The sequence below is a fragment of the Hypanus sabinus genome, chromosome 5 (assembly GCF_030144855.1).
Source record: "Hypanus sabinus isolate sHypSab1 chromosome 5, sHypSab1.hap1, whole genome shotgun sequence".
NCBI classification, from domain to species: Eukaryota; Metazoa; Chordata; class Chondrichthyes; order Myliobatiformes; family Dasyatidae; genus Hypanus; species Hypanus sabinus.
In genome coordinates, this window is record NC_082710.1 from 78415348 (window position 1) to 78431487 (window position 16140).

At 44.6% G+C, this 16140-nt stretch overlaps 1 protein-coding gene across 1 annotated transcript; it reads left to right on the forward strand.

The window, feature by feature from the left end:
- The first annotated feature begins 2819 nt into the window (after positions 1-2819).
- Positions 2820-11979, forward strand: LOC132393721 (zinc finger protein 214-like). Its single transcript, XM_059969127.1, has 2 exons — positions 2820-2847; positions 8945-11979. The coding sequence occupies exon 2, from the start codon at positions 9348-9350 to the stop codon at positions 10047-10049; it is 702 nt and encodes a 233-aa protein (XP_059825110.1). The 5' UTR covers positions 2820-2847; positions 8945-9347; the 3' UTR covers positions 10050-11979.
- Positions 11980-16140: the final 4161 nt, after the last annotated feature.

The window sequence follows — 16140 nt, forward strand, 5'->3', positions numbered from 1 at the left end:
TCAGCAATCTCTTCCCTCACCTCGTAGAGCAGCCTGGGGAATATTCCGTCAGGCCCCAGGGACATATCCGTCCTAATGTATTTTAACAACACCAACACCTCCTCTCCCTTAATATCAACATGTTCCAGAACATCAACTTCACTCATATTGTCCTCACCGTCATCAAGTTCCCTCTCATTGGTGAATACCGAAGAGAAGTATTCATTGAGGACCTTGCTCACTTCCACAGCCCCCAGGCACATATTCCCACTTTTACCTCTAATCGGTCCTACCTTCAACTCCTGTCATCCTTTTGTTCTTCACATAATTGAAGAATACCTTGGGGTTTTCCTTTACCCAATTCACCAAGGTCTTCTCATGCCCCTTTCTTGCTCTTCTCAGCCCCTTCTTAAGTTCCTTTCTTGCTACCCTATATTCCTCAATAGACCCATCTGATCCTTGCTTCCTAAACCTAATGTATGCTGCCTTCTTCCAGCTGACAAGATTTTCCACCCCACTTGTCACCCATGGTTCCTTCACCCTACCATTTTTTATCTTCCTCACCGGGACAAATTTATCCCTAACATCCTGCAAGAGATCCTTAAACATCGACCTCATGTCCATAGTACATTTCCCTGCAAAAACACCATCCCAATTCACACCCGCAAGTTCTAGCCTTATAGCCTCATAATTTGCCCTTTCCCAATTAAAAAATTTCCTGTCCTCTCTAATTCTGTCCTTTTCCATGATAATGCTAAAGGTCAGAAAGCAGTGATCGCTGTCCCCCCTGATGCTCACCCACTGACAGATCTGTGACCTGACCCGGTTCGTTACCTAATACTAGATCTAGTATGGCATTCCCCCTAGTCGGCTTGTCAACATACTGTGACAGGAATCCATCCTGGACACACTTAACAAACTCTGCCCCATCTGAACCCTTGGAATTAATCAAGTGCCAATCAATATTAGGGAAGTTAAAGTCACCCATGTTAACAACACTGTTATTTTTGCACCTTTCCAAATTCTGCCTCCCAATCTGCTACTCATTGTCTCTGCTGCTACCAGGGGGCCTGCTCCCTTCCTGTCCTGACTTCCACCCATACTGACTCAAAAGAGGATCCTGCTACATTACACCCCCTTTCTGCAGCCATAATAGTATCCCTGACCAGTAATGCTACCCCTCCTCCCCTTCCCCCCCTCTCTATCCCTTTTAAAGCTCTGAAATCCAGGAATATTGAGAATCCATTCTTGCCCTGCTGCCAGCCAATTCTCTGTAATGGCCACTACATCATAAATCCATGTATGTATCCAAGCTCTCAGTTTATCACCTATGTTCCTGATGCTTCTTGCATTGAACTACACACACTTTAGCCCTTCTAACCTACTACCTTTACACCCTATACTCTGCTTCTCTTTCCTCAAAGCCTCTCTATATGTTAGATCTGGCTTCACTCCATGCAGTTCTTTCACTGCTCTATTGCTCCGGGTCCCATTCCCCTTGCAAATTAGTTTAAACCCTCCCGAACCATGCTAGCAAACCTACCTGCAAGGATATTGCTCCCCCTCGACTTCAGGTGCAACCCATCCAATCTGTACGGGTCCCACCTTCCCCAGAAGAGATCCCAATGGTCCAAAAATCTAAAACCCTGCCACCTGCACCAACTCCTCAGCTCAACTGCCATCGCCTCCAATTCTTACCATCACTATCACGTAGAACTGGCAGCAATCCTGAGAATCCTTGAGGTCCTGTTCTTCAGCCTTCTGCCTATTTCCTGAAACTCACACTTCAGGACCTCATCCTAACTATGTCGTTGGTACCAACATGTATCACGACTTCTCGTTGCTTTCTCTCTCGGACCAGGATGTCATGCACATCCTGGACCCTGGCACCCAGGAGGCAACAAACCATGCGGGTGTCCTTCTCACGTCTGCAAAATCTCCTGTCTGCTCCCCTGACTATTGAGTCTCCAATGACGATAACTCTCCTCTTCTCCATCCCATCCTTCTTTATACACCTGCATAAATTTCCTGCATGATTTTCTCCAGGCTAAATAACAGGATGTGGTTTTGCCGTGGCTCCTTCCCTGCTCTTTTCAACATTTTGTTTCATTTTCACTGATTTCAAAGGACTGTGCCTCAGACAGCTAGATTGTTGCAATGCGCCACTGAAGTCTGACAGCAGACTAAGTGAGTGAATCTTCAATGGAGCAGAGTCAGAAACCAAAGAGTTGCCAGCATGAGTCAGGGCTCCAGAAAGAGATGAGGCCTAGAGTTTACGAGGAGGAGGAAGAATCAGACCAGCAGGATGTGGCTACAAATGAAAGATCAGAAACATTTGGAAACTGATTGATTGAAAAAAAGTGGTTAGTTTCTGCAAAATACTGGATGAAATTAGCAGATCTGTCAGCAAAAGTGGAGAGGAGTAAATAGACAACGTTTAGGCCAAGCTCCTTCAGAATGCCTAGACTATGTACTCCTCTGTTTAGTTGTTGCCAGCATTTCGTGTGAGTGCGTCTCTGTACTTCCAGCAACTGCAGAATCTTTTGTGTTTCATATCTGCATTTGTAAGAGGATTGGACTGTACTTTGTCATTAGACACACAGAATGCCTGTTGATATTGAGTATATTGTTTATGGGAGCCGCTTTCTGCGTTAAAACAGCCGCTGAGTTTTCTATACACACAAAAAAAACTTATGTATGTACAAGGAACCGGTGCTTGCAGAAACTTTTAAAGGCACTCTCAAACCCAGTGTTAAAAATTTCACCGTCTCTGAAGCTCCGATCAAATGCGCAGGCGTCGGGGTTGCAGCAGTCGCCTAATATCGCGCATGCGCACAGTACACAACCGGCCACGGAGGATCGGACCAGGTAAGAGAACATCTTCGGGTTCTGGTTCCATACCGGCGACGTGACAATTCCTGTGGCATCCAGACACAGCAGCCCGCAATCCCGGGACAAGTCCTGCTCTCTACGCTCTTTCACTCAGCCCCGATGATCCGTACACGGGCCCCGGGGAGCTTCGGGCTGATGAGGGAATGGTAACCGATGGTTCTCTCAGACAAAGCTGAGCTCCAGCTACCTAAATGCAAGGATTAGGAACTCGGAGAAAGGGAACAAAATCTTTTACATTACCAGTTGAGAAAATCAGAAACAAGAGAAAATCTGCAGATGCAGGAAATCCAAGGAACAAAATGCTGGAGGAACTCAGCATTAGTTCTCTTTTCCATAGATGCCTGGCCTGCTGAGTTCCTCCAGCATTCTGTGTGTGTTGCTTGTTCTACCTCCTCTTGTTCTGGACTTTTCTATTCGTGAGCACATGTTTTGACCCATTCTGTCTGGGTACATAATGATATCAAACACCTTTGTCCTGGGCAACAAGAAGCTTTCACATCACAAATGTACCAGACTCCAATGAGACAGACTACTGCCCTTCCCTTCATATTCATTGGCATTGCCATCAATGAGTTCACCACTGTCGGTCACCCGGGGGAGGGTCCAGGGGAAATATTTATGTACAATACAGAAATTGGTGTTACCTTTGTGTATTGTGGCGATGCCAAAATTGCTGGAGAATTTGCAAGTGGGAAGAAGTGGAGTGATATTTGGAAATCTGACTTTTTAAAGCATGACTTAGCAAGCAAATCACGTATGGACAGTGTTTAAAAGTTCTGGTGAGAAAATCCTCCATTACTCCCTACAGGCCTGCTACATAGGCTGTGTGAGATTGCAGATGAACTCAATCAAACCCAAAGGAGATCAAAGTTCTTATCGACAGTGATTTACCAACTGTTAAAATGAATACCACTCCATATAAAATTCACTGTGCACATGGTGTTGCTGGGTAAACAAATGCACAGCACAAGATTTTTGTGCACACTAGTCATTACAAATTAGAGAGGACATTGGTGGGAAGGTGGGGAGGCCTCCAGTGTCCCTGATGCCCTCACCTACAAGATGTGCATCCAGCTACAGCTTGTAACCCTACACTTTACGGAGTTGGAACTTGAAATGGATGAATTCTGGATCATCCAGGAGTTGGAGGGGGTGATAGATATGACATGAAGAGAGGTGAGTTGTACCCAAGGTGCAGGACACAGGAAACTAGGTGAGAGTCAGGAAGGGGAATGAGTTTAAATAGCCATCGCAGAGTACTCTTCTCTCTCTCTCTCTCTGCCCATCACTCTGCCTGTTCTCCATCTCCCTCTGGTGCTTCCCCTCCCCCCCCCTTTCTTTCTCCCAAGGCCTTCCATCCCATACACTTTACAGAGTTGGAACTTGAAATGGATGAATTCCGGATCATCCAGGAGTTGGAGGGGGTGATAGATATGACATGAAGAGAGGTGAGTTACACCCAAGGTGCAGGACACAGGAAAGTAGGTGAGAGTCAGGAAGGGAAATGAGTTGAAATAGCCATCGCAGAGTACTTCTCTCTCTCTCTCTCTCTCTCTCTCTCTCTCTCTCTCTCTCTCTCTCTCTCTCTCTCTCTCTCTCCCCCCTCTCTCTCTCCCTCTCCCTCTCCCTCTCCCTCTCCCTCTCCCTCTCTCCCTCTCTCCTTCTCTCCCTCTCTCCCTCTCTCCCTCTCTCCCTCTCCTCCCCCCCCCATCACTCTGCCTGTTCTCCATCTCCCTCTGGTGCTTCCCCTCCCCCCCTTTCTTTCTCCCAAGGCTTCCCATCCCATGATCCTTTCCCTTCTCCAGCACTGTATCACTTTCGCCAATCACCTTTCCAGCTCTTAGCTTCATCCCACCCCCTCTGGTCTTCTATCATTTCGCATTTCCCCCTCCCCCCGCTACTTTCAAATCTCTTACTATCTTTCCTTTCAGTTCGTCCTGACAAAGGGTCTCGGCCCAAAATGTCGACAGTGCTTCTCCTTATAGATGCTGCCTGGCCTGCTGTGTTCCACCAGCATTTTGTGTGTGTTGCAGAGTACTCTTGTTGCTATTCTGCACAAAAGCGGGTGGACCACTTTAGAAACATTTGGGAGGATTACCTGGCAGAGGAAAGTCAAAGGTATGATAGGGGATTTGTTACTTCGGGCAACAGAACAGGAAGGGGGCTAATATCCTAGTGGTAAGGCTTGCTAGAGCTAGTGTGTGGGGGAGTGGGTGATGTGGTTAAAATAAGGTGTAGGGGGAATGGGAGACAGAATGACAGAACAGATAGTTGAGAGGGTGAATTGAATTAAAGTGACTTTATTACATGCATCCTTTATTTGCATGAAGAGTAGAAATCTTTACGTTATGTTTCCGTCTAAATGTGCAATGTATAATTTATAGTAAAGGAAAGGCACGTCACATCCGGAGTTTCTCTGGTTAGTGGACAATTTCTCTCCATGTGCTTCTGACGTAGTGGGGAACCACATACGAGGCAAGTTACAGCAGTGGTTTGCCATTGCCTTCTACCAGGTAAGTTTCTGAATGGAGAGCGTGCAGGAGAGCTGGCTGGATTCGTACCTGGGACCTTTCATCCCGAAGTCCGGTGCTGATGCCACTATGCCACCAGCCAGCTTATAGTAATTTATAATAAATAGTTTGTTCATAGGACAGTCAATAACTTAGTCAGTTAATCAGTCTGAAGGCCTGGTAGAAAATGATGTCCCAGAGCCTGTTCATCCTTTGCCGTGGTCCTGTTTCCCAGATGGTAGCATCAGGAACTGTTTGTGGTTGTGGTGACCTGGATTCCCAATGATCCTTTGGACCCTTTTTACACACCTGTCTCTGTAAGTGTCCTGAATAGTGGGAAGTTCACATCTACAGATGCGCTGGGCTGTCCACACTACCTACAGTGTTCTGCGATTAAGGGAAGTACAGTTCCCATACCAGGTAGTGATGCAGCCAGTCAGGATGCTCTTAATTGTGTCCCTGTAGAAAGTTATTAGGATTTGGGGCCCCATCCCAAATGTCTTCAACCATCTGAGGCGAAAGAGGTGCTGCTGTGCTCTTTTCACAACACAGCCGGTATGTACAGACCGTGTGCAATTCTCAGTGACGTTCATGCCAAGGAGCTTAAAGCTGTCCACCCTCTCAACCCCAGATCCATTGATGTCAATACGGGTTAGCCTGTCTCCATTCCTCTTATTGTCCACAATCAGCTCCTTTGATTTTGTGACAGTGAGGGAGAGTTTGTTTTCTTGACACCAGTTGTTCAAACCTCAGGTAGAGTCAGCAATCAAATGGTTGAGCATGATGCGATGAATGTGCTTAGCTGTGTATATCACAATGCAAGAAGCATTGTAGGGCAGCTAGATGAGCTCAGGACAGGGAATTATGGTATTGTAGCCATTATTGGGATTTGGTTGCAACCAACAATCTGAGGGATTTAGAGAAACAAATTTCAAGTCAAGTCGTCACTTTTTAAGGTCATTTCGACCATAACTGCTGGTACAGTACAGAGTAAAAATGAGACTACGTTTTTCAGGTCAATGGTGCTACATGAAACAATACAAAAACTACACTGAACTACCTAAAACAACACAAAAACTACACTAGACTACAGACCTAGCCAGGACTGCATAAAGTCCACAAAACAGTGCAGGCATTACAATAAATAATAAACAAGACAATAAGCACAGTAGAGGGCAGTAAGTTGGTGTCAGTCCAGACTCTGGGTATTGCAGAGATTGATAGCATGGGGAAGAAACTGTTACATAGTCTGGGTGCCTTTTTCCCAGATGGCAGGAGGGAGAAGAGTTTGTATGAGGGGTGCGTGGGGTCCTTCATAATGCTGTTTGCTTTACGGGTGCAGTGTGTGGTGTCAATGTCTGTAATGGCGGGAAGAGAGACCCCGATGATCTTCTTAGCTGACCTCACTATCCACTGCAGGGTCTTGCAATCCAAGGTGGTGCAATTTCCATACCAGGCAGTAATGCAGTTGCTCAGGATGCTCTCAGTACAACCTCTGTAGAATGTGGTGAGGATCGGGGGTGGGAGATGGACTTTTCTCAGCCTTTGCCAAAAGTAGAGAGATCACAGACCATGCCAAGAAACAAAGGTTGATTCAGTAAGTGATTTTTACTTTTCATATATTCTTTATGGTGGCGCAGTGGCATCAACACTGCACTTCGGGGTGAGAGGTCCCAAGTTCGAATCCAGCCGGCGCACTTGCATGCTCTCCATCAGTACTGGGTTACATAGTTGGTGATACCTTTAAAATAAAACTCATCTGACAGAATGCAATTGCAAACCACTGCTGGAACTTGCCATGTACATGATTTCCCAATATGTCAGAGCAGCGTGGAGGGAAATAACTGGTAATTCCAGATGCAGTCTTTGTCATCCATCATCCATATTGACTGGGACTCCCATACTGTAAAAGGACGAGATGGGGTAAAGTTTGTCAAATGTGCCCTTAATCACTACGTAGAATTCCTGACGTAAGTGTGCAAAAAGCTGTTAGGAAATGATCCAGGACTGGTGACCGAAATTAGTGATCATAATGCCATAAGATTTAAAGTAAGTATGGAAAAAGACAAGTCTGGACCCTGGGTTGAGATTCTAAATTGGAGAAAGGTTAATTTTGATGGTATCAGAAAGGATCTGACAAGTGTGGTTTGGGACAGGCAAAGGAGTACTTGGTAAGTGGGAGGCCATCAGAAGTGAAATTTTGAGGGTGTAGAATTTGTAGCTGCTTGCCAAAATAAAAGTTCAAAGGTAACTGGTGCAGGGTACCTCGGTTTTCAAGAAATATTGAGGCCCTGGATATTTAGTTCCTCTAAATGCCTCAGACTGTTGGGTACGACCAAGACTCATTAATGACTACAACTTCATAATTCCACACCCTGAGCTCATCTGACTGTTTTTTAGTCGTCTTCTGTTGGTTTCTAAAAGCTTCCCAATAGTTTTTGCTCTTTTGTTTGCCCTCTCTTTCACTTTTATGTTGGTTTTGGCTTCTCATTTCAGTCACAGTTGTGTCCTCCTGCCTTTTCCATGCTTCCATTTCTTTGGGATGTATCGATCACTCAGCTTCCGAATTGCTCCCAGAAACTCCAGTCATTGCTGCTCTGTTGTCATTCCTACCTTGTCCCTTCCAATCAAGTTTGGCCAGCTTCTTTGTCGTAGAAACATGGAAAAGTTCAGTATGGAAGCAGGCTGTTGGACCCATCTAGTCAATGCTGAAAAAACATTTAAGCTGACTAATGCAACTACCTGCACCGGGACCATCGCCCTCCATACCCCTACCTTCCAGGCTCTCATCCAAACATTAAATGGTGAAACCAAGCTCATATTCACCACTTGTGTTGGCATCTAATTCCACACTCTCATGGCCTTTTCAGTAATGAGCTTTGCCAAATATTCCCATTAAATTTTCACCTTCCCCGCTTACCCATGACCTCTGGTCGTCATCCCACCCAATCTCAGTGGGAAGAACTGCTTGCATTTACCTATCTATACACTCATAATTTTGTATACTTATAACAAATCCCCAAAGCAATGTGAAAATTCCTTGTTTATGTTTAGGTGTATAAGCTGATGAAGGACATTGATCATGTGAATAGCCAGAGGTTTTTTCCCAGGGCTGAAATAGCTGACATGAGGGAGCATAGTTTTAAGCTGCTTGGAAATAGATACTGAGGGGATGTCAGGGGTAAACTTTTTACACAGAGTGGTGGGTGCATGGAAGGCACTGCCGGCTACTTGTGTGAGAGTGTTTCAGTCACTGTGGGGCCAGGAACCCATGCAGTTCAGTGGGAACAGGGGATAATACCAATGGAGAGAGACACACTGAGCCAGATCACAGATTGGAGATGGCAGAAATGCCCCATTCTTATAGAAACAGGATGAGCATCAGAGAGTTTGATGGTCATTCCAGATACCAGCACTGCCCAGTTAGAAGATGATTTCTCTCTTCAACTTGGGATGAACTTCACTGTAACAGTGTGCTGTCAGATCACACCTTGACAGATCAAGTGATCTCATCTGAAATGTTGTCCTACACCCACAAATAGATTTTGTAAATCTTTTTACAGGTTAAAAATGACACGGATTTTGACTATGGAAATCTCGAACACTGAGATTTGAAGATTTGCTATCTCTGTTCAGATATTTAAGAAGTGGAGCAAGAGATTCACGTGATCATCCTTCCTGCTGAGACTGTGGGGAGGGATTCACGCAGACATCTGACCGACTGACATGCCCATCATTTTACACAGGGGAGAGGCCATTTACCTGCTCAGACAGTGGGAATGGATTCACTCAGTCATCTCAACTAAAAGTACATCAGCAAATTCACACTGGGACAAGGCCATTCATCTGTTCTGTGTGTGAGAAGGGATTCAGTCAGTCATCCCACGTGTGGATACAGCAGTCAGTTCACACTGGGCAGTCATCTGATGAATTTGTGAGGAAGGATTCACTTGGTCATTTGACCTAATGGCTCACCAGCGAGTTCACACTGGAGAGCAGCTGTTCACCTGCTCGGACTGTGGGCAGGGATTCACTAAATCATGTAACCTGAAAGTACATCAGCGAGTTCACACTGGGGAGCGGCCATTCATCTGCTCAGACTGTGGGAAGGGATTCACTCGGTCATCTAAACTGAAGGTACATCAGAGAGTCCACACTGAAGAGAGGCCATTCATCTGCTCGGACTGTGGGAAGGGATTCACTTGCTCAGATAAACTGAAGATACATCAGAGAGTTCACACTGGGGAGAGGCCATTCACCTGCTCAGACTGTGGGAAGGGATTCACGCAGTCATCCACCCTAATGGCTCACCAGCGAGTTCACACTGGGGAGAGACCATTCACCTGCTCAGACTGTGGGAAGGGATTCACTTGTTCATCCCAACTAAAGGTACATCAGCGAGTTCACACTGGGGAGAGGCCGTTCACCTGCTCAGACTGTGGGAAGGGATTCACTTTGTCATCTCACCTACTGAGACACCAGTCAGTTCACACCGGGGAGTGGCCATTTACCTGCTCAGACTGTGGGAAGGGATTCAGTTGCTTATCCCAACTGAAGGTACACCAGTCAGTTCACTCCGGTGAAATGCCGTTCACCTGCTCAGACTGTGGAAAGGGATTCACTCGATTATCTAAACTGAAGGTACATCAGAGAGTCCACACTGGGTAGAGGCCATTCACCTGCTGTGAATGTGGGAAGCAATTCACTCAGTCATATATCGTTATGTAACTTTCACTTCGGCTAGCAGCTTAATAAAGGGGGTGATAGCCCTCCAGCCTGGCCAAACTTAAGAAATCTCTTTTGGGTGGATGATGTGTGATGTGTCCCCTGTTACAAATCAGTACCCCGAAATAACAAACAGTACAGAATATGTGATTAAACTATTGAGCTTTATAATTCTTACTTTGACAATATGGTTAGTGAAGTAAACAAAAAAAAAAGAAAAAGGGCCCACTCTCTGCATTCACGTCTTCTCATCTCTCCCCAGCAAAAGACCACAAAAATCTCTCTTCCAGACTCACAAGAATGAACATTACTGTCATTGGATAGCCCCACACTCCAAATCCCTGTTATTTCTAGGCATAACCTAAACATTGCTGCTACAGAGAAACCATTACCTCAGCAGTGAAACATTGCAGAGAGGTCATTGCATGAACAGTGAAACATTACAGCATGTTACACTTGTGACACACTACCAGGTTCACACTGGGGAGAAAGTTTCAATGAGCTGCATGCTGAATATTTATCCATCTCCATTGCTGAAGGCAATTTTGAGAGTGACTGTCAGTCCTGAACTGTGTAATTATTGCTGCTGCTCACCACACACTGGTCATGGGAGGAGTTTCTTCTGCTGCACATTCACCTTTAATGGGACTGGAGTTTAATATTCTAAATCTAATACAAATAAATCAGTTCTCTTTTAAACTCTGTCTCCGGTAATTAGTGAATTTATAACACACCTAGTGTACAGTAGAGAGTCAACTCAGGCCAGCTGGACCCTGCTAGTGATTCAGTTCCATGACAGTCCTTTTAAATTCTCCCCTGCTGTTCATCTCTCGCTCTCCCTGTGGTGATGGGTTCCAAACAGTGAAGAGGTTTCCTTTCAATTTTCTGCAGACTGAAGAAGTCGAGCTGACTACAGTTCTGTCTGAGGTGTTCTTCACCCCTCTAATCTCTGGGCTGAGGAAGAATGACATGGTAGTGAAACTCCTTAATCACGACTCATTTCCACATTATGAGTCATTTTCCCTGCTTCTAAAGGGTTGTTAGAAAACACTCCTGTCCTCTAAAGATTGAAAGCAGAATGGGAAACCATTAGTTGGATTTTCAATGAAACAGGGTAAGAAACCAAAGGCAGAGTTTGGGGCTCTGGAGAATGGTCGGGGTAGGAACGTATCATGAGAAGAAGGGAATCAGCAGTGGGGTATGGCAACGAATGACAGAGTAGCAACATTTGGAAGCAGATTGACAGAGAAAATCTTTCGGTTGTCTGACTGATGACAAACAATACCTGTGGTGAGGTGCTCCACTGGTCGAGGAACATGTGTGTGTTGGGAATGGTTTTATCTATTGAGAGAGTTTTCCTGCTTGTTTATCCTGTAATATTATATCCAGATGGTTATTATGAATTGTCCTATCTGAAATAATGTATTGGTTATCATATAATTTGTAAGATTTTGACTCTAAAACTGGATCAGGCTTGAATATATGGTGCCTTTATGAAGTGATGGAGGGCATTCATGAGTTTGCATTTTAAAGCAAAATTTTGGTGAATGATATTTGCCACTTGATTGTACCTTTGTAAGTAATCAGAGTAGGATGGATAAGTCCTCGGTGCCTGACGGAGTATTCCCCAGGCTGCTCCACGAGGCGAGAGAAGAGATTGCTGAGCCTCTGGCTAGGATCTTTATGTCCTCATTGTCCATGGGAATGGTACCAGAGGATTGGAGGGAGGCGAATGTTGTCTCCTTGTTCAAAAAAGGTAGTAAGGATAGTCCAGGTAATTATAGACCAGGGAGCCTTATGTCTGTGGTAGGAAAGCTGTTGGAAAAAATTCTTAGAGATAGAATCTATGGGCATTTAGAGAGTCATGATCTGATCAGGGACAGTCAGCATGGCTTTGTGTACAGCAGATCGTGTCTAACAAGCCTGATAGAGTTCTTTGAGGAAGTGACCAGGCATATAGATGAGGGTAGTGCAGTAGATGTGATCTACATGAATTTTAGTAAGGCATCTGACAAGGTACCACATCGTAGACTTATTCAGAAAGTCAGAAAGCATGGGATCCAGAGAGGTTTGACCAGGTGGATTTAGAATGGGCTTGCCTGCAGAAAGCAGAGGGTCATGGTGGAGGGAGTACATTCGGACTGGTGGGTTGTGGCTAGTGGTGTCCCACAAGGATCGGTTCTGGGACCTCTACTTTTCATGATATTTATTAACGACCTGGATGTTGGGTTGGCAAGTTAGAAGGGTGGGTTGGCATGTTTGCAGACAACACAAATGTTGGTGGTGTTGTGGATAGTGTTGAGGATTTTTGAAGATTGCAGAGAGACATTGATAGGATGCAGAATTGGGCTGAAAAGTGGCAGATGGAGTTCAACCTGGAGAAGTGTGAGGTGGTACACTTTGGAAGGACAAACTCCAAGACAGACTACAAAGTAAATGGCAGGATTCCAAGAGCTTTCCAAAAGTTCCAGCACATCCTCTTTCTTAATATCTACATGCTCAAGCTTTTCAATCTGCTGCAAGTCATCACTATTACCACCAAGAGCCTTTTCCATCAAGAATATTGTAGTAAAGTATTCATTAAGTACCTCTGCTATTTCCTCTGGTTCCATACACACTTTCCCACTGTCACATTTGATGGGTCCTATTCTTTCATGTCTTATCCTCCTGCTCTTCATATACTTGTAAAATGCCTTGGGGTTTTCCTTAATCCTGCCCACCAAGGCCTTCTCATGGCCCATTCTGGCTCTCCAAATTTCCTTCTTAAACTCCTTCCTGTTAGTATTATAATCTTATAGATCTGCAACATTACCTAGCTCTCTGAACTTTTTGTAAACTTTTCTTTTCTTTTTGACCAGATTTATTACAGCCTGTGTACACCACAGTTCCTATACCCTCCCTGTCTCATTGGAACGTAACTATGCAGAACTTCACATAAATATTCCCTGAAAATTTGCCACATTTCATTCGTACTTTTCGTTGAGAACATCAGTTTCCAATTTAAGCTTCCAATTTCCTGCCTGATGGCCTTATAATTCCCCTTACTCCAATTAAATGCTTTTCTAACTTGTCTGTTCCTATCTCTCTCCAATGCTACGGTAAAGGAGACAGGATTATGATCACTGTCTCCAAAATGCTCTCCCACTGACAGACATGACACCTGACCAGTGCTGGAATTGGACAGAGTCCAGAGGAGGTTGCTAAAAATGATTCCAAGGTTGACAGGATTAATGCATGAGAAGCATTTGCTGTCTCTGGGCCTGTATCCAATACCATTTAGAAAAAAATGAGTGAGGCTCTCGAATACTGAAAAGCCGAGTAAGAGTACACATGGAGAGGACTTTGCCTGCAGTTGGGACCAGGGGAACATACCCACAGAATAGTGGGACCTCCATTTAGAACAGAGAAAGGGAAAATATTCTCTCACTGTGTCTTTATGATCTTATGATTATTCAACCTGACCGTGTATGATCTAAGCTCCTGTGTCCATTCCCCTCGTTCCTCTAAATTAATTATCTATCTCCACCTCAAAAATACACAGCCAACTGTCTTTCACACCCTCGGGGCAGTGAATCTCAAAGACTGTACATTCAAATAGATATATACCTCATTGATCACAAAGCAAAATTAAATAGAAGATATAGAATTCCAGGGATATTCACACATCTCCATTTGAAATGAGCATCCCTTATCAACCCCTCTCTATGCCTCTCTAACTGACAAGGAGAGATACTCTATCTGGATGCTCCACAAATACCCTATCGTTTGTGAATATGTTCTAAATTCAGGTCTAAATCATCTCACTCTGCTGGGAGATCACCCCATATATTACACTCTGGCATAACTGCTCTGGCAGGCTCCATAGCTACACTTAAGATTTCTTTCTGCTTGGGGATTAAAACTGTGCATAGAATTCCAGGTGTGGCCTCACTAAAACCCTGTACAATGGTAGCTACACCAGCCCATTACATAATCTCCACTCCCTGTGCGGTGACGGCCAAAATACAATCTGCCATTTGACCTACTTGATGCAGAATCACGACATCGTCATTAGATTTCCTTCCTCTGTTTCTGTGCTATCAGCAGATTTGAACATCCTACAACTCATTCCTTCCTCCAGGTGATTAGGCAGTGAACATGTTGACTGAGCATATAAACATGTACCTTAGCATGTCTGTAGGGTTAGTACTTTACTCTGTGTGTAAGATGTGGGAATCCCAGGAATCTTCCAGTCTCCTAGATGGCTATATCTGCACCAGGTGCACTGAGGTGCAGCTTCTGAGAGAACGTGTTAGGGATCTGGAGCTGCGGCTTGATGACCTATAGCTTATAATCGAACAAGAGCAGGAGATAGATAGGAGCTACAAGGAGTTAGTTACCCCAAGGCTGCAGGTGTGATAACTGGATGAGTGGATTGGCTGTGCTGGATTGGGTGTTGTGCAATGATCTGGAGGTGATAAGAGAGTTTCAGGTTAAGGAAACCTTAGGGAACAGTGATCACAATATGAATGAGTTCACTTTGAAATTTTAGAAGGAGAAACTAAATTGCAACATGTCTTTATTTTAGTGGAATGAAGGAGATTACAATGGCATGAGAGGGGAACTGGCCGAAGATGAACAAAGGGACATTTGCTGGAAGGTTGGCAGAGCAGCATAGAAACATAGAAAATAGGTGCAGGAGTAGGCCATTCGGCCCTTCGAGCCTGCACAGCCATTCAGTATGATCATGGCTGATCATCCAACTCAGAACCCTGTACCTGCTTTCTCTCCATACTCCCTGATCCCTTTAGCCACAAGGGCCATATCTAACTTCCTCTTAAATATAGCCAATGAACTGGCCTCAACTGTTTCCTGTGGCAGATAATTCCACAGATTCACCACTCTCTGTGGAAGAAGTTTTTCCTCATCTTGGTCCTAAAAGGCTTCCCCTTTATCCTTAAACTGTGACCCCTCATTCTGGACTTCCCCAACATTGGAAACAATCTTCCTGCATCTAGCCTGTCCACTCCCTTAAGAATTTTATACGTTTCAATAAGATCCCCCCATCAATCTTCTAAATTCCAGTGAGTATAAGCCTAGTCGATCCAGTCTTTCTTCATATGAAAGTCCTGCCATCCCAAGAATCAATCTGGTGAACCTTCTCTGTACTCCCTCTATGGCAAGAATGTCTTTCCTCAGATTAGGGGACTAAAACTGCACACAATATTCTAGGTGCGGTCTCACCAAGGCCTTGTACAACTGCAGTAGAACCTCCCTGCTCCTGTACTCAAATCCTTTTGCTATGAATGCCAACATACCATTTGCCTTTTTCACCACCTGCTGTACCTGCATGCCCACCTTCAATGACAGAGTGTACAATGACACCCAGGTCTCATTGCATCTCCCCTTTTCCTAATCGGCCACCGTTCAGATAATAATCTGTTTTCCTGTTCTTGCAACCAAAATGGATAACCTCACATTTATCCACATTAAATTGCATCTGCCATGAAATTGCCCACTCACCTAACCTATCCAAGTCACCCTACATCCTGTTAGCATCCTCCTCACAGCTAACACTGCCGCCCAGTTTCGTGTCATCTGCAAACTTGGAGATGCTGCATTTAATTCCTTCCTCTAAATCATTAATATATTTTGTAAACAACTGGGGTCCCAGCACTGAGCCTTGCAGTACCCCACTAGTCACTGCCTGCCATTCTGAAAAGGTCCTGTTTACTCCCACTTTTTCCTTCAGCAGCAATGGCTGGGGTTTCTGTGAAAAATAAGGGAAGTGCAAGACAGGTATATTCCAAATAAGAATAAATTTTCAAAGGGAAGAAGGACACTACCGTGGCTGACAAGTGAAGTCAGAGCCAAAGTAAAAGCAAAATAGAGGACATACAAGGAAGCCAGGGCTAATGGGAAGATAGAGGATTGGGGAGCTTTTAAAAATTGCAGAAGGAAAGGAAGAAGGTCATTCGGAAGGAAAAGATTAATTATGAGAGGAAGCTGGCAACTAATATCAAAGAAGATACTAGAAGTTTTTTTCAGTATATAC

What these genes read in the sequence shown, in the direction of transcription:
- LOC132393721 (XM_059969127.1), top strand. Translation starts at nt 9,348, where the DNA reads ATGGCTCACCAGCGAGTTCACACTGGAGAGCAGCTGTTCACCTGCTCG.